Raw genomic sequence first — 26,637 nt, 5'->3', positions numbered from 1 at the left:
GGTGAGATGGCAGTGATCCGTAACGAAGAACGCTTTAGACCACTCGGCCACTCGGGGCCCCCGTTTACCTTTGTACACACAATGATGACAGTCATTATACTAAGCAGCTTTTGACTATCAACATGTGCCAACATAGTACATGTAGCATAATTAAAGTCACCATTAAAACTGTCCAACTTGTATTTTCAATAAAACCTAAACGACTACAGCTAAAAGTTCTGGCATGGGACTGGACTGGCAACAAGGTCCTAGAAAACCATATGATTTTGTAAAATGAATAAATTACAGACACTAATTAAGCCACTCCATTCTGGACACATCTATAAAATGGACATTTTTCTGTGCAAACACTGTTCAGTTTATAGATGTCTTAATATACTTGTAAAGTATTCATAATGGTACATGCACCTAAAAATGGAGCTCGAGTTTGTACAACCTGATCCCAAGGACAATATACAAAATGATATTGGAAAAATGATGGAGGAAGTTCTTAATATGAGTATGTATCACTTATTCAGTCAATATATTTGGTGTGATAAATAAACACAAATCCTGTAATTGTGCATCCTGAAACTTTGATATTTGTCTAAAATGTTAATCAGAAATTTTACTTGTAATGGTTTTCTATATCTTTATGATCCTGTGGCAGCTATTAATGAGGTAAGGTACTTAGTAAAATAAGTCTGATCTGATTATGGTTATTCTAACAATAACAAGCAAACATGAGTAAGACTCTTGAACTGCGCAAATTATTCAGACCCAGGCTTCATTAGTCCTCTTGGTATGTGTAGCACTAATGGGACTTCATTCATCTCATAACCTCTGACATTACCTTGATCTCAGGTCAAGCTTCACAGTCTTGACTCACACTAATATATCACTACAATAACATTGAACACTGATGTTAGACCCAAAATCTAAAAAGGTTTCTTTATTACCATTAAGAACATGTCACCAAAATACATTTTGTCAAGTAAGTCATTATGCAAATCAAATTTTTCTTCTTTCAGTCAAACTGAATTTGATGTTTGACCTTTTGACAACAAATTCATAGGCTGCTTACTTATCCACAATGTAAGACATCCATATTAATTTGTCCAATCCTGTAATGCAGAACTAATTGGCATTGTGCAGAGACCATTTTCTGTTTTTCAATCACACTGACCATCACACCCAAAAATTAAGAGGTTTCTTCCTTATTCTGAGTGCAAACCATCCACAAATGTGTTTTGTCTAGAAGAAATGGTTTCACTGTATGGAAAAACAATTTCTTCTTTCTATCAGTGACCTTGACCTCCTGACCCCACAAAATCTAGATTCTCCACAGGATTTTGAAAGCTGCTGTCCAGGATTGCTTCCTTTAAGAAAACTGCAGTCCCAGCAATAACATTTGCAGTCCCACTAACAATGGGGGTGGGTGCCTTGCAAAAAAATTGAACCTTACGGGTATTGTTGTGTCACCAGTATATGCTTATCAGATTACTAATGCTCAATCACTGTAAAATATTTAGTAATATAAAAACATTAAAAATTTAGGCAGCTGATAATTCTGATTGTTTCTGAACTTATTATTTTAAAATTATTGATGACTTTACTTTGCCATTCTTTAACTTTGTGTGCTGCTTGAAGGAATATGGAAGAGATCATGCTTTCTCTTCAATATTTATTTATTAACTTGCATTTAATTCCACTTCAAATCAATCAATAGTCCAAACAGTAATAGAAGAAACAAATGACCACATCCAATTCACTTTTTTTTTCATTTCATCTTTAAGTAACACAAACCCCAAAGTAATCCTGAACAAATAATGCTTGGAAAACGAGAAAAATCTGCCTAACACTATTTCCAAGTCAAGGCTGCTCACTATTAGTATTTAAATTCTAAATGTTGAATAAAAATTATAAGCTTTGCTGTTTTTATTTACAAATCATGAGATTTATTACCAAAATTTTTTTTAAAAATTAAAATTTGATTTAATCCATTGCTGTAAACCTGGCCATATGCAAATAGCAATGGGAGACTATTCTACAGCACATTATATATGACCTTGACTTTAGATATGGTATCACACTAATTTCTGATATTCGATTCACAATGATGCGTTCAGGAATACTTTGGAACTACTATCCTTTCAGTCATGCTACCATGGCAGTGGAATGATTAGCATTTGTTCTTTCTAAGACAAGTTATGAAGTGTACAAATATTTTAAATGGTGTCCAAAATAATAGACAAATATTTTTCTTGCACCTCTATCCACTAAGAAACTTCACTGCCGACATTGACTGTTTCTTGGCTTTGGATTTTGTTTTAAAATATTGTTGTTTTAATTTTTACTACAGTGATAGAAATAGATATACTTGATTTTTTATGCACTTTTGGTAAGCTAGATATAACACCCAAGTCAATATACAAGTAACAATTTAAAAACAGAAACACTGTTAAAAATCCATTGCCGACTCTATAAAGGCTAAGCCTAAATTTATTTAATTGGTTCAACAATATATTTATCGTAAAAGCAACCCAGTGGGTCTAATCTTGACTGAATAAAGTTTGTAAGAAGAGATGGGTTTGCCAATGTCAGCCATTGATGTTCTCCACAACATTGAGACTAAAAAAGCCAATAACAATATTTTAAAAAGTATTTTTAAAAAAAGTAGATTGCAAACGTAGCAATGAAAGCGTAGGCATGTAATAATTGTGATCCTTTACCATCTATGTTGTGAGTCCAAATCATTATAATATTTACCTAATTAAATGTGTCCACTTTACAACAAAAAAAAAACAGGTCTTTTCTTACCTCGTTCCATACAGGGTTTAAGTCTGACTTCTTAACTTCTGTCTTCTTAGTCTGTCCTGTTCAAAAGAAATGAGAAAGTGAAAAGTGATATCACTGCGAAGTGTTTTTTTAAGGATGCAAGTTATCTGCCTCAACCATTGGACACACCCCACCCCACCCCATCCCCGGCAACTCAACTTACCTTGATATGTAATGGTCGTGTATGGGTCACTTTCGCCAACTTTTTCCAAATTGGGAACATTTGTTGCGTTAATTACTTCAACTTTTAGCGACATTTTGTGCAGCTTGTTTCTTGTTTCCGTACTCAGTCAAACATTTTGTCTACAAAACTTGTTCTGCACTAATCACCACAAACTTCTCAAGATCGTGTACTATCCAAATAACAACATTGCTACACACCTACATGTATATAAATAGTCTCGGGCGCACCCGCCTCAATGGAATTCTGGGTAACATCTTCAAGGGAAGAAACTCGAACAAGAATTTCGATTCTGTATTTCGCGATCGGTGCTTTGTGGCAAACGTTTACCTGCTCTTAGTCGATGTGTTTGTGCTTGTCCCGTTCTTTTCAGATGGGAAAGAAAAATGTGTAACTATTTTCATAGATCATTAAGATATATATCCATCTGAGTTCGTCAGTCAAAGTCACTTGCCAGTTGTTTTTGTTTTTTTTGTTTTTTTATGTTTTCCTTTGCTCTTTGTTTTGTAACCTATACTGTGCAAGTTTTCTGTCCAGTGCGACAATGATTGTCTCTACATCTCTGAAGTGCCTTGTCCACAGACTTTCACTTTGCCCCGGCATGCATGCAAGCGGTATACAGCTACATGTAGATTAATCATTAGGTGGGTAGGTACATATAAATGCTTATCTTATTATATTAATATTTCTATCACCTCGAAATGATTGCGAGCATGTTATTCGTAATACAAAGATATGGTGTATGGCACACACGATAGTCAAGTGCGGATATGACCCATCACGAAAACCAATTTAGCTTGTTAAACTATGATGCAAAGAGGCTCGCATAGTTATTCACAGTTTACCTACAAATAATAAATAAGAGATACAGGAATCAAATATATGATCACCCGGTGTGGGACCCCTGACGATGACCGACATATTCAACATGCAGACAAATTTGGTAAGATGACGTCAAAATGGCTTGTCACTTGATTTGCGTCCAAATATGGGTGAGACTTTCCTCGGCGGGACCAAAGTGAAAAGGATGCTTAATGTGTACGTCGATGAGCAATGATTACAAACATACTCCATCAAACAATAGCAAGCTGTTATTTATTTTTCATTTCATACTCAGCTTTTCAGTTGCATTATGGTGGTGAATGTTTCACTATTTGCTGATATGTCCAGAAAAGTTTATGGGATGGGCCCGTCCGTCCGCCCATTCGTCTGCATAATTTTGTTATCGCTACTCTTAACTACCTGCTGGACTCTCATGACATTTAACACATACTCAAACCCAATATCAAGTTAGTCTGAAGTGGACATCATATATGACCGCTATAGCCGATTTTGGTAAAAATGTTATTGTGTGTGTGTGTGTGTGTATTTTGAATTTTTAACGTAGCTTTAACAATTTTTCAATCATATCGCTATGATGTATGCAGTGTGACAGTTTGTGTGTGTGTGTGTGTGTATGTGTGTGTGTGTGATTTGGATTTTTAGCGTAGCTTTAACAATTATTCAGTCATATCGCTACGATGTCTGCAGTGTGACAGTTTATAGCGATGTCTAGCACTGGGGCGTCATGCCGCAGACATGTAGCGTGATGTCCCACCCGGTCACATTATCCTGCCACCAGGCCGACCAGTCCTAGCACTAACCTCTTAATGCGGAGCGCCAAGCGAGGCAGCTGTTAGTACCATTTTTGGAAGTCTTTGGTATGGCTCGGCCGGGGTTCGAACCCACGACCTCCCACTTCCAAGGCGGACGCTCTAACCACTAGGCCACTGGAGCGGTCGAAAATGTTATTGCCACTATCCTAAATGGAGGGCCTCGTCAATATGAAATTTTGATTAATTCTGCTCCTTCTAAATAGATAATTATTTGCGGTGTTCACTAAAGATGTTGTTGTAAATAACTCAGCATCATCGTCGTCGTCGTCACCATCGCCACCACCACCATCATCATCATCATCAACAACAACAAAAACAACAGCAACATTTTCTAGATGGCGTTAATTGTTTGACCTGGTAGTTTCTTCTTTGTCCTGATGATCATGATCATCATCTCTTCTTCTGACCGCTCCGGTGGCCTAAGTGGATGGAGCGTTCGCCTCGGATGCGGGAGTTCGCGGGTTCGAACCCTGGCCGAGTTATGCCAAAGACTTATAAAAACGGTACTCAGCATTAAGAGGTTAGTGTTAGAACTGGTCGGCCTGGTGGCAGGATAATGTGACTGAGTGAGACATCATGCTACATGCTTGTGGCATGATGCCCCAGTGCTAGACTTCGATATAAGCTGCCACACTGCAGACCTTGTAGCGATATAACTAAAAGTGTTAAAGTTACGTTAAAAATCCACATCACACAATCTTCTTCTTCTTCATCATCTTCTTCGTCGTCGTCGTCTTCGTCCTCGCATCGTCGTCGACACCGCCATTACTAATGACGCTATAATACAAAATGTGCCGGGGGCAGTAATCCCCAATCAACAACAACAACAACAAATGAGCGAAACAGCCAGAATGTTTCCTACAGACAGTTTAATTACAATACTTTTCCTAGATATACATAAAATGCATCGCTTTCGAGGGTTTCGGCACACAAACCCCTCGCCTACTTGTTTATCCGCAACACTAACCCCAACACCACTACCACCACACCATTAAACAGCGCTAAAGGAGAGTCCTATATTCGCCCTTCTGTTGTTCTGTTTATTTTAATTTTGACAACAACAACAAAATAAAGAACCATTGAAAAAATAGACAAGAAACGAGTGTTTTAAGAAATAGTACTCATTTTATTTTTGCTGCTACACAAGGTCCGCGAGGTAAAAATGGATGGGAGAGATGATCTTTCTAAAACGTGACCAATGTTGTCAGTGTTCCCTCGGCCTAATTCTTTATGTTTATTGTTCTATTTGCTCTTTTTTTAATTGAACAGTGTTTTAGATTCCTACACGTCAGATTTGTTGCTTGTTTGTGAGTCACTTTCTACATTGTTGGTTGTTATTATCTGCCTCTGACAACAGTGGTTACATGAGAGTATTAGGGGTCTTAAGGCAATAGGCCTTTTGTCTTTGGTTAACACGCTGAAGACTGTATGGGGTCATATGAGAAATCTTATATTAAAATGGTTCGTAGGTTTAATATGAGGATGGTATTAAAGGGTAATAAGTGTTTATGGGCTCAGACGGGAATGATACTGTTCAAATTTTTATCTACAATCCCAGCACGTACATTGAAAACATAACACATCCCATATACAATCCAAACACATACTCTTACAATCCAGCACCCGCGTTTTATTTACAATCCAAATACACACCCCTACAATCCTCCACCTTTTTGAATTGCTAAATGATGACGGACAACCCTACAATCAAGCACCCGATTTTTATATTTTTAATTATTATCCAAACACACCCACCCATACTGCAACGAAAATGGTAGGAGTATTGACACATATTTTCACACAGATATACAAACATGCTATCAAACATGATGGTATAAAGTGGTTATATACACGTTCTATACACTTACAGACAAACATGCTATAAGAAAAAGATGTTTTAAGTTTAAGTTGTCACGAACAAAAACAAAATTTGTTTTGGCAGATATGATTAATATTTAACTTTTCTGATGATATGGCTGGCCCTAAATAGGGCAATTAGCTGTCTTCCAATCTTTTCCTTGGTGGATACATTAGGCTGTCCATTGTTTACGCAAAAATTGTTGTTTTTTGTGTGTGGGAAAACGACCAGCTTAAAAGTGGGTTATTTGGCATCCTGATAATCAGGGGTGCAATCATTATGTCCCTCCGCCAATTACATTTTGTTTCATGAATTTTCATCTGGATGCTATTGAGGCGCTGAAAGTCCCACATTTGATTATGCCGCCCCTTGTCTTTTCTCTCCTCTATCCAGGTTGCATTAATCTTGCTACTTCTTTCCTTTGCTTATTAACGAGGTCAACTCCCATTGGACATGAATTTGGTTGGGGTCTATCTGGTCCACCAAACTGATGTTTTCCCTCAACATCCTTATTTTACCATTTTCCAATATGGTCATTCTTCTTTGCCCTAACAGGATCTGTGACGACTGACTTGACTTTATTTGACTTCAATTTACAACGTGTGTGGCCATTCGGCCAGTTACGTTGGGTTAATGTACAAATGGTGCACCGTTTATTACACGTCTAATGGGTGCGGGACACCCATTTGACGCTTTAATGTGTACACAGCACACTTCTCAATTGTCCATGACAGGAGAAGCAAAGGAGGAAGATGTGCAAGAAGAGTGCGCCTCGATGTCTCTGGAGGTATCCGATTGGTCCATGGTTGAATATTTTGGTTTTGTTTACCAACAGCAGACGTTGCTGTTTTGATCTTATTTAATATCTGATTACTGATTTGGAAGAATTCTGTAATTGTGTCTAGTTTTGGTAGGATTGTTAGTTACGGTTATGAAGAGAGTAGACATTCACTGTACACCATGTTCTTTCCAAGGAAAATATACCCTGCTGTATCAGTATCATTTGGTTATTTGTTGACCGTCGTGTTATGGTTTATTTGACGTTTGTTTTTGCGTATGGATGGTGTAAATGTTTATGTTTTAGTTTTTGTTCTTTAATCTTTTGTTTCGTTGCCTGTTTGTCTGTCCTTCTTCTGTTTACTTGCTTTAAAGTAAATATCGTTTATTTAGTTTGTCGTTTGTGATTATCATTCGTATTGTGTTTGTATCATTTGACGTTTGTATTTGATTCTGTTTTTGTATGTGGTGTTTCATTCTGCCATTACGTTTCATAGTGTAATATTTTTTTTATTTATCTTTAAAACCGACAATTGCACTTGTGCCATTAATAATTTTATACGGGTAATATTCATGTATATCTGCCATTGTGCTTGCTACTATTTATATTTGTATATTTTAAAATTTCTGGATTACTGTTATTATTTCAACGATATTATATTCAAATTAAATGTATTACGCAGGACTGCTACTGCAAAATATATGTAGTTTTGCAAAAAAAAACTCAATTATTTTGATGTTTAATAATGCACGTTTTTATAACGTTGTAGTGAGTTTGAATAAAACTTAGCCATTACGCTTGGAACCAGTGAAATTCAAGAGAGTTAAATTAGTGATGGTACTGTATCAAATCTATTCACAAAGTAGTACCAAAGAAGCATAACAAATTCAATTTAAAAAAACTCACGTTTTTATGTTTTGCTTTCCATTGAAGGTGTTTCTTGACCTAGTTGGCAACCATGTTAGTATTATTTTTTTCTTCAAATTTTCACACCATTCTTGCAATGTTGATAATGGGAATGTTTGAGTTGAATGGCGGTGAAACAATTATGCAAAATACATTGTCGAGGAAGAATTTGTAGTTTTACCTAATTTCATTTTTCCAGATAATACTGTTGAATACGGGAAGTTGCATGACACTAAAATGTCTAGTCTACACAAATTTGAATTCGACATGCTTAGGTGTAGTGGTTGCTACAGCTTGATTGCTTTATGGATTATTTGTAGTGATTTTCTGTGATGTAAGTTTCCCTCTCCTTTCGTATTTTTACATACAGAAAAAAAGAACTTACATATTTTGTGTACAGACTGCAATCGTAGAATTGTCAGATTTCTGTCTTATACGGTTTCATTGAATCTTTGAGCGATGAATAGCAAGTACTTTATGCATCAGCATTATATTCGTTAAGAAATTCATCGATGTGCATTATAACATTAAACGGATTTCAAGGCTTTTTCGAAAAATTGACCTAATGTTTGTACCATTTTTTTATAAAGATAATTTTGCTGAATACGAGTTAGATGACCATAAGTTGTTGAACAGTAACGTTAAACTCCCAGAAATCGCGGCATTAAATACATAAAGACCTTCGTCATCAAACTATACATTTTAGATAAGGAAATGATTCGCTTTACATGCATTTATATCAGATTGTTGTTCAACAGAGCGAAAAGCACTACAATTGAAATAGTTCAAGACTAAATAAGTATTTACATTCAGTAGCTACTTTGAAAACAAGAGTACTGCGTTCATGTTTTCATAATCATAATCTAATCACATGACCAATCCGTCACGTGAATAGTGCACGCAATGCAGCAAAGCACGCGCACGTCGAACAGGTAGCCATGCCATTGTGTGCAGTCTTTTGTGTTAGATCACAAAATCTGAAAAAGATAAAATCGACGCATGAAATAGCGTAGGACTTTCTCTGGCAGTGTTGCAGTAGAGATACCAATGCAGCATTACAGTCTTTGATGGCGAGAATCAAAATAGCATGTATGCTTTTTTTTCTGCCCTGAGAACTTTATTACTGTATTCAAGAGACAGTTTTAATGATATTTATATTTTTGTTTTTAAATATCAGTCAACAATGGTTAATATTTTAAATGATTGTACAATATTTTTCTTTGATGTGAGTTTATTCTACTAGATAAGAATTTTGAAAACAAGAAAGAAGTCATAGTAAATATAGATGGTCTAATGAACATGTTTGAAAATCAGAAATAAGTCATACAGAATACGGATATTCTAGTTAAGTAAATCCCATGTACCATTTGATTCTGAATTTTGTTATGCACATTGTAGATTTTAAAACAAACATTCTTTCCTTGAGTTATGTTTGTGTTATCTGATTTCATATTTATATGTCATGATAATTCTGTTACAGTCATTGCATTTTCAGAGGGGCCCCGAGTGGCCGAGTGGTCTAAAGCGCTCTTCGTTACGGATCACTGCCATCTCACCTCTGTCTGCGGCGGTTCGAGTCTAAGATTCAGCCAATGTGGGCATGTGAGAAAGCTTGCCAGTAGCTTCTCGTGGGTCGGTGGTTCTTTCCGGGGTTTTCCGGGTTCTTCCTCCACCATTAATACTGGCCGCCATGTATAGCCTATCGTGCTGAAAAATGGCGTTAACCCCACAACAACAACAACAACAAAAGCATTTTCAGAATGTTAATAATTGTAATGACACTGTACTCTACGAGTAAACAAAACATTTCCCAAAAAATAAAGACTAAAATAGCTAAATAACAATTACAAATTATCAATTAAACCCATCTTTTTTTTCCATTTGCTATTAAAGCGAAGGAGTCGCAATTGTTGGGCCCGTTTAGCAGACGATATCTGTGTAGAAATAAGAAACTAATTTTGTTTTCTAAACGAATCTGGACAAAATAAACGAACGAGTAACAAATAGCACAACTATCCATCTGATGTCATTTACGTTAGATGTTGTAAAGAACCCACAAATTTTTTGTGAAATATACATATTTTAAAAAAATGACTACTTTTTTTATTTAATATGAAGAGAGTGTTCCGCCTTTACAACCATTTTATGAATTGTTGTCATAATGCGCACGAATTTTCATGACAGTCTTGTCGGCATAAATGAGTATAGAATTTTGATCCGGATAATGGGAAAATAATGCAATATTTCACATATGGGAGAAGATACCGGCTTCCCCTCTAAGTCATTCCAACGGTTTGTCTATTTACAGCTTATAGTAGTGAACAATCATTTCCTCTCATATATATGAAAAAGAACTGTACACCTTTGTGCTAGATCACATGTATACCAACTCAAACACCTACGCAAGCACGCATCCGAAAGTGCACTTGAAGTAAAATGGGAAACGGTCAACTGGGAATGAGTTAGACTGGTGCAGTTTTTCATGTCAAAAGACGAACAGCAAAATACATGTTGAAAAAGTCCTCGCTGAATTTCTTTCAGTTCTTGTGTCTGTAATACCGAGTAAGAGAAGGTAAATAGAAAGTCGCAGGACAAAAAGTAAAAAAATACACACAGGACAGAACGACGCAGGACAAAAGATTACATCTTGAATTACAGTAACAATGAGTGGGCATGTAGATGCTTTTTTTTGGGGGGGGGAGGCACCAGACAGACCCCCCCCCCACTTATCAAAAAAAAAAAAAGGTGTTTTATGTGTAGGTGTTTTCCCCCATATATGTTGTTTGTTTCCTTTAAAAAACAGAATTCCGATCAAAATTTATTTAGATATAACTTTTGACGGGGTATTTATTTAGAACCCTAGTGGTATCTACAGGGTAGTTCTTCCGAGTTGGTTTCTATCACCTTACTCGAAATTTCATCCCTGGTTTTCTAGTTGACCTTGGCTAGAGGTCTCCTAAATCCCATGTGTGCTATATGTGTGTATTGCTATATTGTATGTATGCTATATACAGTTTTCTTTGTAGGGATCGCCAGTTATTCCAAATCTTGCCCAGTTGTCCTACAATCTTTTACTTTATTAATGGTTATCTATTTTTTATTTATTTAAATTTTGAATTTTGGCGAAATAACGGTGTAATACTGATTTTTGATAAAAGAAATTCCTATTGTTTTATGTTTTGTGAAGATCTGTGTCGTTCTTCGCTTCATTGTTTTATATAGTTTAGGTCGGCTGGGTTCGAGTTGGGGTCCACACTTTCTTTATTCACTGTATTTCTCCCTGTTCGAGTTAGGCCGCCTCTATTTATTTATGATTATATTGCCAAAGAGTCCAAAAATATTTATTTTATTTCCCGCTAAAGTGGGGATAATTATATAGTACGGGAGCTGTATAGCGTAGGCAAAGATAGATAGACAAGAAGGATATACGATAAATTGTTTCTATGTTTTGTATGCCAAAATTTTCCCACCGGGGGTGATTGTCCAAGACTCTTTCACAGGCCTGTTCACTTCGCGTAGCGCCATGTGACATAGCCCCATGACATCATTATCTCGTACTTCCCCCATTAGGGATCCCTGTCCCTCCCTGTCTTCCTCATAAGTCCTTTAATCCGTTAAGAGCGAGAAAGAGTGGGGGGGGGATTGAATGTCATAACAAAATGTATAAGGCTGGGAGATTATTTCTATAATATCATAATTTATGTTTAGGATTTATTTTTCAATTCCATACAAAAAAAAAAATAAGGATTTAACAAGATTTGACATTTCTTGGATTATTATTTCTCTATTACTATAATCTGGCCACAGGCTTTCATTGTTCCCACAATATATTCAGTTATTTTGTATAACGTTTCTTTTCCAAATCTCCCATCTAGATATAATAGGTTGTCTTTCCTGCATTTATCTTTCTTACTAGTTTCCTCTATTACTCTTAATCTCTCTACCTTTCTTTTTTTCACATTGAATTATAACATGATATTTACTAAAAATAGCATTTTTACACAGTGGACATTTTGGCGGTACTCGGACCATATGCCGTCTCACTGCAACCTCTCCCGTCAACCATGCATCGTGCATGTATTTGAAGCAAGTGCTTTGCATTTTGAGGGAACCTAGTTTGACCCAGTGCCCCCATGCTCTTTCCCAGTTTACATATAGCTTTTCCTCTTCTACTTTGTTTTTACTCTTTTTTTGTGATTATTTCTCTTATCCATTTATACGTAAGTTTGTCATTTAATCCCCATAATTCTTTGTCGTCCCTATATTTTGTAGTACTTCCTTTATGTATCTAAACCTTCTAGGTACTTCTAATTTTTTGACGAATTTGTCGTTTTGATAAATATCCCTTCTATTTCTCATAAATAACCCAACCCAGTATATATATATATATATATATATATATATATATATATATATATATATATATATATATATATATATATATGTATCCCTTCCCATGGGGATGTCGATTCTATTTGCATTTTTTTAAACCTATTTAGGATATTAACACACTTAATTAGTACTGGGCTCGGTATTGCTAGCGCCCCCCCCCCCCCTTCTTCCGTGCTTTATATAAAGTTTCTTTTTTATGTAGTGTGTTTTAAAATCCCAAATATTGTTTATAATTGGATTATCAATGTTGTGCAATGTTTTATTTTCAATATCAATTGACTTTAGTATAAAATTAATATTTGCATATATGTATGTTTTGGCCACTTGAACCCTTTCCATGAGACAGAGTTGCGTAAGTGCCCAGATATTCACATTCTCGTCTATTTTTTATCTCATTTCTTTACAGTTTGCCTTCTCATCCCTTTTCCGAAATATATACCTAATGCTTTGATTCTCTCTTCGGTTTGCTGTGGGTAATCCAGGGTGATTCCCCCACCAGTTTTCTATTTTAAGGATTTCTGTTTTTTCATGGTTGATTTTCGACCCTGAGGCTTTTCCAAATTTTTCAAATTCCTTTTACGAGATATTTATAGGAGTTAGGGTCTTTTATGAACTTCGTGAAATCATCAGCGTGCTGTAACATCTTTATTTCCTCTTTTATATTTGGAACTTTAATACCTTGAATCCTTTTACTTAGTCTTATTATTTTTTCTTAGCATTTCTACTGCTATTAAATATAATAGCATATATAGTGGGCATCCTTGCCTCACCGATCTTTGGATTTCAAATTGCTCAGTATTAGCCCCATTGACCTGCACTTTTGAAGTTATTTTATTGTACAGGATTTTGGTCCATTTTTGAAAATTGTTTCCAAAACTAAATTTCTCTAGCGCTTTTTGTATGTAGTTATGTTCTAATCTATCAACGGCTTTTTCCTGGTCAAAAAGTATCATGGCACCTTTTTGACCACATTCATTAATATAATTTATTATCGTTCTTATACTTAAAATATTATTTTGAATGTCTCTTCCTTTCGGTCCACAAGATTGATTATTGTTAATCACTGTAACCATCCCTTTCTTAAGTCTTTCTGCTAATAATTTGCTTAAGATTTTAATATCGGTGTGTAGGAGAGAGATGGGTCTCCAATTTTTAAAATTCCTCTCTATCTCCTGTCCCCTTATATATCGATTTTATTATACCTTCCCTCATACTTTTCGTCATAGTGTCATTTCTTAGCAAAATATTGTTGAACAACCATTCTAGGATGGGCGACAACTCACCGCTGAATTTTTGATAGAATTCCGCGGTGAGTCAATCGCCACCTGGGGATTTTCCTTTTGTTAACATTTTAATTGTGTTAAGAATTTCTTCCGTCGAGATGAGCTCGTCACACAAGTCTTTGTGTTCTGACGATATCATCTCGCACTCAGTTCCTAGCAGATATTCATCAATTGTTTTGTCTTCTATTTCTTCCGATTTGTATAACCTTGTGTAGAATTCTTTAACGTGATTTGATATTTTATTTTTATCCGTTACTATCTCATTGTTTTCCAATTTCAAGCTATCAATACACTCCCCCCCCCCACTTTAGTTCCTTTCTTTTATAGAGTCCTTCTGCTTTTTTGTAGATACTCGTGAATTTCCCTGCTCTTATTTCTCTGCCTTTTTCTTCTTCTTCTAGTATTTTATTTAATCTTATTTTTAGTTGTTGTTCCAAGTCTGCAGTATTTCTTTTTTTCAACTGTCTACTTGTTGCTTCTTTTTGCATTTTTTTTTTTTTTTTTTTTTTTGGCTTCTTTTTCCTTATTTTTTCCCATTCCGGAGTTGTTTGAGATTGCTCAATTGTTTCATTCATTTCCGGTAGTGGTAACCCAGTTCCGGATTGCATCGGCTCACTGTCTGGATTTGGGTTTGTATATTTTGGGATCTGTGCAATCAAATTTTCTGCTTGCACTTCATAGTCCGCATGTAGATGCGTGACAAACAGTCACAGGACGTAAAGTCACATTCTAGAATTATTAGCAATAATGATTCCAACAAATGTATTACTTCGTAGGAGAGGAAAGTTCGTTAGCAACTAAAGTCTTAGGGTTAAATTGTAAAACAAAGAAATAATACAGATGTTTATTTAAAGCTATAGTTGATAAGAAAACAGTAGTTTTATATGAACATGCAAGTACAATTTTGATTTCCATCCCTAATTTACTTCTAAAACAAGTATGTACATAAAATGAAACACTTTTAAGACTTTATTAAACATTGAAATGAAATCATTTATGAACGCTTGCATTAGTAGTGACAGTTGCAACAATGCGATTATCTTGTTAGCATCATGTATACTGTATTATGTTTTTGTTACAGACTGTTATAAAATATCTTGAAAATAAATTTAAAAAATCACAGGGCTGCTATTTTGTTTATTATATTAATATCTCATTGAAAAAGTTGCAATTAATCAAATTGTATCATAAAAATACCCGCAACAAAATGTAATGTTTGACTTTACGTCATGTGACTTTTTGTTCTCCATGTCTCTCATAATACTGAAAATTGGAAAATTGTGAATATTTGCCTTGTGATTTCCTATCTGTGACGTTTTGTTCTGTGACTTTCAAAACCAAAATTCGTGAGACATTGACAAAACTATATACATGTTTGTTTTTTCCAACTGGGCAGAAAGAACGAGTTTTATACGTCGTAGGAATGTGTCGAAGCCGACAGCGGAGACGTATGTGACAGCGCCATATCAAACGATTTCCTTGCCCCGACTAGTAATAAAACACTCATGTCATTTTGTATTTATTACATTTCCCCATTTGTACTCCCACATTATTTTTCATTTGTTTTTAATGTATGCTTAAAAACAAAAACGAAACAGACATTTGGCTTTTTATGAAAGATATTGAACAAACTCTGAAAAACTAAATCTTATCTATCTATATATCTACACACACACACACACACACACACACACACACATATATATATATATATATATATATATATAGAGAGAGAGAGAGAGAGAGAGAGAGAGAGAGAGAGAGTGATTTGGATTTTTAACGTAGCTTTAACAATTTTTCAGTCATATTACTATTATGTCTGCAGTGTGGCAATTTATAGTGATGTCTAGCACTGAGGTATCATGCTGCAGACATGTAGCATGATGTCCCACCCAGTCACATTATCCTGACACCAGGCCAACCAGTCCTAACACTAACCTCTTAATGCTGAGCGTCTAGCGAGGCAGCTGTTAGTACCATTTTTGTAAGTCTTTGGTATGACTCGACCGGGGTTCGAACCCACGACCTCCCGCTTCCGAGGCGGACGCTCTAACCACTAGGCCACCGGAGCGGTGAGAGAGAGAGAGAGAGAGAACGAACCAGTATGTTTTCACTTAATTTTAAGCTTGTGAACAAACGACTGAATCAGCGTGGAGAGAGGTCAACGCCATGTACAGGATTGGATAAAGAACTTATATCCCAGTAAGGTTATGAAAAGAGGTTCTAAAGGAAAGATAATAAAATTATGTGTGCGTTCTATGTATGTCCACCCCATGCTAAATTCAATCGGTAACATCTCGAAGGACTCGACTGAATGAGTTGCTATGTATATCTATATTTTTTTGTAACTCCTGGTACATGACTTTATTGAATTTTTGTAATTTTGTTTTTATTCATGGCTGTAAATTGTACAGATTATTTTAGTTAGACTTTTACCTACGTGACTAGGGTCTGTTAAGAGCGTACAATTACATACAATACAGAAATAGATATTTACATATCTGTTGACAATTACTAATAACTATCTTAATAATAAGACTTAATGACAACTTTGGGTTAAGTTCTCATTGGATGATTGGGTTTGTACAGGTCAACAAAAATTCAGTAGCTTCCCATTGGTTGGGCTACGTTACATGAATAGGCATCTCCAAATAAAATGAGTAGTAAGGCCTGTCGTGTAGGTTATGTCGTGAAATATAGTCGTAAGAGAAGATATATATATATATATATATATATATATATATATATATATATATATATATATATATATATATATATTATTCAAAAGGAAATCTTTTTTGGACTGTTCAGTGGTAATAGAAAGTGTTAATTATTATAGAACTTTTGTGACATATTGAAAGTCAATATTCTTTTCCGGTTTTGACAATTTATACGAAACCTATAATGCTTTTTGACTTTCAAAGGACTTTATCAGGATTGTTTTGGATTCACTTCACAAAACTGTAAGTTTCTCGCACATATTCATATTCAATTAACGCTACACTGACTATTTTCGCTTACTCTTTTAGTAATGGTGTTGTTCTTAGTGACGTAGTAACATGCTGAATTGATAAGTTATGCTCTGTTGTCTCCTTTCTTTTGTCGTTTCAGTATACTGTAATCTAAATGTATGAAATGCATAAATTCAAAGCAGAGTCTAGAATGCATCTAAAATGCGATACTCACTATCTTTGCTTACTTCCTTAGTAACGGGGGTGGCATTGGCGAGTTATTAACATGGGGAATAACTAATTGCTTTGTTTTCTCTTATTGTGTCATTGCACAATGGAGTAAACATTTAAGAGTTCAGAAGTAAGCAGCTCAGAAACTGCCCCTCCAACTCGCCGCTTAACCCACACAATAATCTCGAAACAATCAGCTCCGTCACTGCGGAAAGACGATAAACGGACTTCAGTTAATGGATGTGCTATATATAGGTCATTTCGGAGAGGCTTAGGATTTAATTTATCCAACCCCAACCCCCAATCCCTTTCCTCCTCTCCCCTCTTCATGGACAAACCGTCAGATCGCGAGAAGGATTACTTACCATAACAGGAAATGTGGTCGCTGATCGAAAAACAGGCGGTTTAGATCATGCAAAGACCACACTCGTCGGGGTTTTGTTTTATATGCGGAAGGCGAACGGCAAGTTGAGGTTGATCATAGACCTGAGTCGTCTCAACCAGTTTATGTCGCCACCGAAATTCAAGATGTAGATTGCGAGATCAATCCGTCTCTCACTCCGACAGGACGAGTATGCCGTCAGTCTCGATCTGACCGACGTATATTTCCACATCTCTATCCACCTGGTGTCACATATTTCTCCGTTATGATTACAGCGACACAGCCTATCAATACCCTTTGGCCTCAACATCAGCCCCATGGGTTATGGATTGCGTCGTCACCCTGTTCTGATCGAATTCATCTACAACGACTGCAGAGTACCTGGACGACGTCCTCCAGAAATATATGGTAAGTTCTAATCTACTCCAAGGCACAAGCGATATTCTCTCACTTTTATTTATCTAGGGTTTCTAGTAAACTGGGAAAAGTCCGACCTCCGTCCACCCCAGCTTCTTCTCTGCCTGGGTATGGAGTTTATTGCCAATCTGAATCGGATATGGCATACTTGTGTTCGCGTATGGATTTCAGCAAGAGAGTTTCTGCAACTCCTCGTTTTATTCATTGCGTGGGCGAGGTTGATCCCGCTCGATTGTATTTTTATGCGTCCCTTGCAAATGACATTGCAAGCACAGTGGCGACCGTTTACAAGTCCCATCGATAATACAGTCGTGATGATACCCGAAATACAATCGTTCCTGCTTCAGTGGTGCAGCCCAGATTGGCTGACCATAGGGATTCCGCTGGAGAAGCCCCGAGTAAAATTGACGTCATGTACCGACACCAGCCTTCATATGAACTTAAAAATCAGACCTATTCCCGACAGACTTAATGTCTTAGCCAACACTCTATCCAGGAAAGGCCAAGTCTTTCACACGGAATGATGTCACTATAAATCGGTCTTTATTCGGATCTTCGCATTTTGGGGCGTCTGATGATTCATCTTTTTGCGACATTGTGGAATCACATGTTGCCCAACCTTGTTTCTCCAGTTCCATATTGCCAATTGACAATATTAAAGAAAAGTAATAAATAAAAAGGTATGAAGAAGGGTGACTTGTAATGAATTTAAAAATTCATACTTTCTCACAAAATATCCACTTTCAGAAGAATACTTACCAAAAATATAAATCGGAGTAAACTCGTGTTTCATTGTTTTACTTTTTTTTAATGATTTCAACAAGTTTGGTATCAGTTATATAGAAGGGAACATTGAAATGTTGATAACATATTTGGAATGATGTTTTGATTTCTTATAAAATATGTTTTAAAAAGTTTATCCCAAAGATGTTTTCAAACTATCTTTTTACTGTAGCCCTAATGTAAAAGGAAGATATTAAAGCTAGAGGGTCATTAGTTTTTAGCCAACATGGTTTGAAAAAGGTATACTATTTATAAACGATATTGTCAAGAGTAATGGACAATGCCTTTCCTGGCACAAAATCAATGAAATATATAACGCTGAAACTAACTTTCTACAACATGTAGTGGTTCTTTACTCTTTACTCCGTGAAATCATATATGAATAGGTTATCCACTGAATCCCAACCAGAAATGTTGGAAAAACCTTTGATTCCCAAAAAATGACATTACTTCTCCTTAAAACTGAAAAAGATTGCAGAAATATTTATAACATGTTGGTGAAAGATACAGAAATATTGGAATCTAAATCAGTAACTAAATGGAAAACTCAACTTAATCTACGAATCCAATTGGACTGGACGAAGCACTTTGCCGTAACGGACAAAATTACAAACTATTCTCATCTAATTTGGTTTCAGTATAAATAAACGTTAATTCATCTGTTTTGGGGACTGTGTGACTGTAAAACAGTTTTGGAATGATTTAAGCCAGTGGATTAGAGATAACACTAATTTCTTGCATACTTTTTCACGTACAGGAATAATTGTAGGTATGTTAGAAGCAAGCTACGTAATTAATTTTGTATTGCTGATGTCTAAAAGATACATATATATTATGTCCCATGAAAGAAATCCACCATCTCTACCTTTGTTTAATAAACTTCTTAAAACGATGCTACATTTGGGAAATGGAATTAGTCAAAAGAAACACTAAACTGGAATGGTTTGAAATTGAATGCTACACATTTGTTAATTGAGTAGCATAGCACACTTATAGTTTCTGTCTATGAGTTATATATATATATATATATATATATATATATATATATATATATATATATATATATATATATATATATATATATATATAGAGAGAGAGAGAGAGAGAGAGAGATACACACACACACACATACATACATACATAAAAAAACTAGTTGATGCATCTACTGTCTTGAATTATATCTTGATTATAATTTTGTACATATCATCTGAAACTAGTTTTATAAGATTTATACGTATACCTATTACATACCTATACTCTGCAATACTTCTGTTTCTTTCTGGTCCACGCTGCCTTCTCTTTTCTTTCTTACATTTTATAGGAAGTGAAATAAAACGTTTTTTAATACTGTTTCGTGTGTGTGTTGTCTTTTTTCTTCAGGCTATCTTTTTCTCTTGTACCTTTTTCCCGTTTGAAACTTTTATACCCAAGACAAGACATATGTAGCATGCAAAAAAATGAATTGTAAAGTAGTCAGTGGGATGGCTCCCGACCCATGGCTACCTACATACGGGGAATATTTAAAGACAAAGGTACAGATGAATGTTTTGTGTCACAAGCAGACAATTGGTCCTCAGAGTGTCCAGAGCGGGAAAGTGAAAGTTGAAGAAAAGGAAACAGAGTAAAGGGGAAGAAAGAAGTGGTGGAGATTTCAAAAAGAAGAACAAGAACATATTCCCTCTAATAAACGTAAAGCAAGAGTTCTAAAGACGTCATTGGAGGTCCGTGGAAGCAACAAATTACTTTTGTGAAATAATTTTAAAAAAATAAATATGTTGTCATCCCTATTCACTAATATACCAAACTAATTCAGAAGAAACACGTGTTTTATTTGTTTATTATTCGTCCTTCCTACATTTATCAGGCGCAATGATTAATTTATTATTCGCCTTTCTTACTTGCATCAGTCCTACTACTGTGCGAATAATTATTTGCGTTTTTATTAAGATAATGGGAGCTTTTCCTTCACACACACACATTTCTCTTTTTTAAGGATGGGGGTAATTTCACTGGGTAATGATATACATGTATCTCTTTTTTTTTTTTTTGGAGACATTTAAGCGTCCTTGAACATGACCGTTTGAAAATGGTCCACACAAAATTAAGACTTTCCATCGAGAGCTGCATTTGCCTTAATCTTCTCCCGTCCGGGTCCCACCACCGCTGGCACCATCGCATGTGTTGCAGTTGTTGTATCTATTCCTGATAGCTTGGACTTTTATTTCCTCTTAGGCAACAACAACAAAAAAAAAAGGCTTGATATGATACTCTCATCTCTTTCACTTCAGTCAGGATCTGATGTAATACACCTAAAGTTTCACTGCTCTTATTCCATTGAGCGTTTTCATGTTTATTTCCTTTTCTTTTCCTTGTAGCTGTAGTAAGGGGCCGTCCATTTAGTACGTACACATGGAGGGGGAGGGGGTAACCCAAATGCATACGCTTGCGTACGTGTGTGTGTGTGGGGGGGTCTACTGATAATGTAACGTACGCATAGAACACGGGGTGGGGTGAAACCTCAATAAATAATTTGTCTAAAACGTAACCTGTTCGACTGGGTTCAGTCGGCGTTTGAATTTTAGCGGACACTAGACAAACTGTTTAAAGTTACGCAGCTTATTTCTTTGATGCAGCCAGACACTCAACGTCGGTGGACTATCTGTTTTATTAAACACGCTATTATATTGATCCTTGATGGTTTCTGCGTGGATTAAAAATAGGCCGTTCTATAGATTTGGGGGGAGGGGTGCGTCAAGCGTACGTAGGCAGGTGGAGGTGTAAAACAAAGTACGCATGTGTACAGGGAGGGTGAGGGGGTAAATCTTTGCCAGATTTTTGCGTACGTACTAAATAGATGGCCCTATAAAGTTGCTTCTTCCTCTTTCCCATTCTGTACAACTATTCTTCTTCTTTCCTCTTGAAATCATTTTATTTTATGACGAGGACTGTAGATGACGTTTGAATTTTATGTGAAGATGATAAAGAAAAAGTTAAAATAATCGTCAATGAAGGAGGGAGGTGTAAATCAGAGGTCGATGCCAAATTAAATTGTTCTGCGTGTATCTGTGTATATATAAAAATTACTGTTGGCGTGCGTATTTAGAGTTCATGTGATGTCAAAAATGTCAGCGAATTTTATATAGCTCTGTTGTTAGAGGGGTTCACTGTAGATCATCTACTTTAATGATATACATCTTTGTTTAACAGAGTGTAATCAAGGAAATTTGCGATCATTATATCCTATTCAGTCTAGGAATGCAAATTAGTTTTAAAAATGTAGCTATGATAATTGGAGCATGAAAACTAGATCACTGGCTCCAACTTTGGACTGCATTAAAGTCCAACCCTACGCCTATTTAACGATTACAAAATTGTTCTTGCCTTATTGAGATTACCTAACGTATTTCTCTTGCCTTGAGAAACTTATTTTTTTCTTCTTCTTCTTCTAGCTATACAATGAATTCAAATATAGCGGAGCCTTCGACATTTTATGAGAGCAAATGCTTGTTTTATCCACTCTTTTTTTACTGTTTAAATGTCCTGTTAAACTTGATTCAATTCATGAGTGTTTAATTAGATTTGACGAAAGTCATTCGAGTACCATTGGAGAGGAAAGAGCGAACTCTTCCGAAACCACTTGAACCGGCAGTTTTAAGGCTCTTGTATCTAATCGAGAGATATTTCCGATGTTTGGTGAATGACGTGCAATAGTTTGAAGGCGTGTATTATACATAATGGATAGATTCTAATGCTATATCAGCACAATACTTGATTTATAATGCTGAGTAAAAGTTAAGTTCTAAAAAATTTGAACAAAATAACAGAATTGCACAAAAACCGTTGACAGATAAACACTTCCAAACAAAATTAAACATGTAGTATTACAACACAAAAGATAAATGGTAAAGAAAAAAAACTCTTTTAAATTCTTTAAATTATATAAAACGTAAAATATAAAGGTACATATATTAAAGTTCCTTTAATACAGGGTCATACATTCAAATTTTTAAATATAAAAGGCATTTAAATTGAAACAAACAGAAATACAATATCGGTAGTGGGTTCTATTCCCGGACGAGTCATACCAAAGACATAAAAATGGTACTAACAGCTACTTCGCTTGGCGCTCAGCATTAATACGTTAGTGTTAGGACTGATCGGCCTGGTATCAGGATAATGTGACTGGGTGGGACATCATCACTAAAAACTGCCACACTGCAGACATCGTAGTGATATGATTGAAAAATTGTTAAAGCTGCGTTAAAAATCCAAATCACACACACATGCACCATTCAGGAGGTATGCATCAGTCAGACATGTGTGTCCTATACACGAAAGTCAAAACATCGCCCTATCTCTGCAATTCATTCCGAATGAGGTACATCACTCTCTGTTTATGACACATGTTCAGAAGCTTGTCTACGGAGTTTTCATTCAATAGATGTGCCACGTACGAGTACATAGAACATGCAAATTTTACCACTATATCGAATTCGATTCCAGGTGACTGTAGGGCAGCTTTGGCTGCTTTATCTGCACTTTTAGTAATCCTAATACCAACGTATCGGCGGCCAACAGTACAGAATATTTTTTTCTAGATTGTATGAGAAAATCTTGTTTCTGAAAGATTTTAAGACAAACCAGGTTGTTGGGTTGTTGCAAGATTTTCAGTGTGGAATGGAGCCAGACAAGGTTATGTTGTTTTTCTTTTAAATAGAGGATTTAATGCATTTGACATTCGGCTTGAAATGGTTCTATGAGGTTTTTGCAACGACAGATCCCACGTTGTCTCATATTTCAATCATTCGGTATAGAGGAGCTTATGGTCATTATAGGAAGCTCTGATTTCATTGAATTTACTCTGAAAATCGAGACTAAGGTGTTTTTAATTGGTAAAGTCACAAATAATGTGTGTATATGGAGGAAGGTATAGCTAAGGTGAAGACTTGGGGACATATCATTTTTGTAGTATTGGCAACACTGACTTTTGCTGTTTCTCGATGAGGGTGATTTCGACTGCCAAAATGTCGAATTAAATTTGGTTTCCAAGCGTATATAGTTTGTATTTTGACCCAAAGACGACACCATATGCAAAATTAGATGGATTAGCGAGTAGCTTGTGATCTACAGAAGAGCCAGTTTCGTTCGTCTGGGAAGAAGTGATCTTTCAGTTGCCTCAAAATAGAGACTTTCTGCAGGAGAATATTTAAATAGAGACTTTCTGCAGGAGAATATTTAAATGTTTCCCAGAGGAAATATAAGTTCCTGATTGTGTATCGGATCAAGGATCTGAAGATATGATTTCCGAGCTGAACCGTATACAGTCAACCTATGAGTCAAGTTTAGATCTCACTAAAGTTCTGTATAACCAGAGTACGACCTTCCGACATACTCACCAATCTGTACCTGCCAAGACTCGTTTTAAATCCAGGGCTTTTGGGGCATTTGTTACTGAGGTATCTAATACTGTATGATGAAGGAAAAATATTTTATGGCCGAAAGGTAAGTCCTACAAGTTTGGTCTACTCCACAAGGGAATAGTAAAACCGTCAAGACAGAATTCAGAATTATCACGAATTAAATTTGATCGGCCGGAGTGTATACAAATAGTTTAAGGTTTTAAAGATTGTAGCGCGTTTTCTTCTGTCCCTTACTGAGTTCCATTAAAGGTCACCGGCCATCCTCCAACATTTTCCTATTTATATCAGATTTTCATTACATGATTAAAAATAGTTATACTCGCACAAAAATAAATAAAATATTATCAAGGGTAAAGAAGAAATAATAATTTAATTACTCGAAATATAAGTATACAACGCTGTTACTTCCCCTTAGTTACGATTTCCCACCTATAGAGGACGCAACCGGAAATGACGTACATTTATCCCTACAAGACGAAGTACATGCTTCTTGTTGTTGAAAAATAAAACACTATAAACTACGGATAGGGAATATTTTAGATGAAACTAATGAAAACTAATTTACTGTTCAGCCTTATATTGGTATGCGTGCAAGACGCACTAGATCGTGTCGCTTTCAAAACTGTTCCATGTTTCAGTTTATTTCGAAAATTCCTGTTAATACATGTAAAAAGAATCAATCCTGGCTTCCCTGTGTCGGCAGACTTCATAAAAAAAAAAGATGAAAGAAATCGGCACACTTAAAGAATCCAAAGGAACCAAATTTGACTTCATTTTGTCGGCCAACTTCAGAAGAAAAAATCGGCACACTAAAAGATACCAAAGTGAATTTTCCGGGGTTGGTTTGCATTGTAATAAAATAACCTACGTATTTGATATCCTGTCGGTAAGTTCAAACAATGAGTTTATTGCTCCATGCCAGCTGTGTTTATCACCCGGGCTTCTATTTGTTTGCCATATGTAATCATAATTCATGTTTTGCAGGGCAAATATTATACACAATAATAACTTGCTTTAATAATACTTTATCATTTGCACTCACATTGAATGTATTTTAAAATAATGATTCTTTTTTGGTGGTTTGTTTGCGAGATACGGACTTATAGTTAACCTGGATAGAATACAATCTGGGTCAGTTTGCAATAAGTAACTTGTCATGCGTAAATGGCAGGCGCCTTCAAGCAATCGGGTGATACTTACGTATCATTTGCGATTTTGTTTTTTGACATAAGCGATACACACTACACTAAGGATGCATACGCAAGCCAGCACCCGCTACAAATACGGAGTTCGTGGACATATATTTTAAAAAATTAATTTTCGCATAAAGAAAACAGAAGGAATATATGATAAGAATGCAATATTAATTTCTTTCATTTTATTTTCAACCAAGTGTATGTTTATAAATTTATTTTGTACCGTGAGTGTGTATGTGTGTGTGTGTGGGGGGGGGGGGCACAAATTACACACAAAATTGTTTCCTTTCTAATTTGTACGGAATAATGAAGGAAATATGATTGACAATATCGACAAGTAATGACAAGCTTTCAATTTACTCGCGCAAACACTAAGACAACTTGAAAAATAAAAACAATAAAATTAACTGGTAAGAGCTTCATATTGCAGCAACTAAATACTGACAAAATGCTCAACATTATTCTTCCCCCTTCTCTCTCTCTCTCTCTCTCTCTCTCATGTATAATCTAGTATGTATTTGTATGCAGCTGTGTTACAACGTGAAGCCTAAACTTAAGTATATTTGTTATAATATCTCTTGTACAATACCCTTTGCAAAATCTATACGCATTATGTAGAATATTATCTGTTACGTATTTTTGTTTTATAAATGATTATTGATAATTTGACAGGAAGACTTAAACTGAGAACGTCGTTGTGCAGATGCATGTATTTGTTAGCATAAAAAATGTATATAAATATTTTAATTAGAACAAGCAAGATATGCCAGTTTGCGTTTTCTCTCAAATATGTACGTTACGAAGTATGATTATTTTCTTTCAAAGCATATCAAAATAGTTTGTTTAAATTTAGTTTTTTCCCCCCTAAAACCTATCTTACATTGAATCTACTCTTTTGTGAAAGAAAATAAACGTACAAACTATTGTTAAGTTTGGCCAAATTGTATTTCGAGATGGGCCGAATTGTCTTCGGGCCAAATTCACTATAATCCGGCATAAATGATGCAACTTTCCCATCCCTCCCCTATTCGATCCCACAGATTAAATACACTTTTTTCTGGTAAACATGGTTTTTCGGAAAAAGAAAGAATGCCTTTTCCCCATCATCACTATTTTGGTTACATCCTTATGCAACACAGTGCACCATATTTGCAGTACAAAAGCACGATCGTACGCTATATCACATAGACATTTACGTGGGGAAATTAAGCACTTGAACGGCTAGGTTGAATAGAAGGGATAAATGTACGTCATATCCGGTTTTGGCACGCGGAAACTACCGATTGTTTACGGAGATTGCCGAATCATTTTTTCATTTTATAAAGCGGAGTTTTAAGTCTAATTAAACATTTTTATGGTGTGCTTAGATAACCAATGCGTTTTGTTT

General features: G+C 35.7%; 1 protein-coding gene across 9 annotated transcripts in view; it reads right to left on the bottom strand.

Annotated features, from left to right (window-relative positions):
• Positions 1-3,664, bottom strand: part of LOC149795016 (myoferlin-like) — a 220,311-nt gene extending 216,647 nt beyond the window's left edge. For 3 of the 9 annotated variants that reach the window (XM_089964682.1, XM_089964681.1, XM_089964683.1), the window contains exons 1-2: positions 2,981-3,664; positions 2,800-2,855 (exon numbers count right to left, since the gene is read on the bottom strand). In XM_089964682.1, coding sequence (XP_089820808.1) covers positions 2,800-2,855; positions 2,981-3,074 — 150 coding nt within the window. In that variant the 5' untranslated portion in view covers positions 3,075-3,664. The remainder of the gene's footprint in view (positions 1-2,799; positions 2,856-2,980) is intronic. The other 6 variants (XM_089964688.1, XM_089964687.1, XM_089964684.1 and 3 more) reach the window with 5 other exon arrangements.
• Positions 3,665-26,637: the final 22,973 nt, after the last annotated feature.

Source organism: Sinohyriopsis cumingii, chromosome 7, assembly GCF_028554795.1.
Source record: "Sinohyriopsis cumingii isolate HCF-2022 chromosome 7, ASM2855479v2, whole genome shotgun sequence".
Taxonomy (NCBI): Eukaryota; Metazoa; Mollusca; class Bivalvia; order Unionida; family Unionidae; genus Sinohyriopsis; species Sinohyriopsis cumingii.
This window is presented reverse-complemented; position numbering and strand designations above follow the sequence as displayed.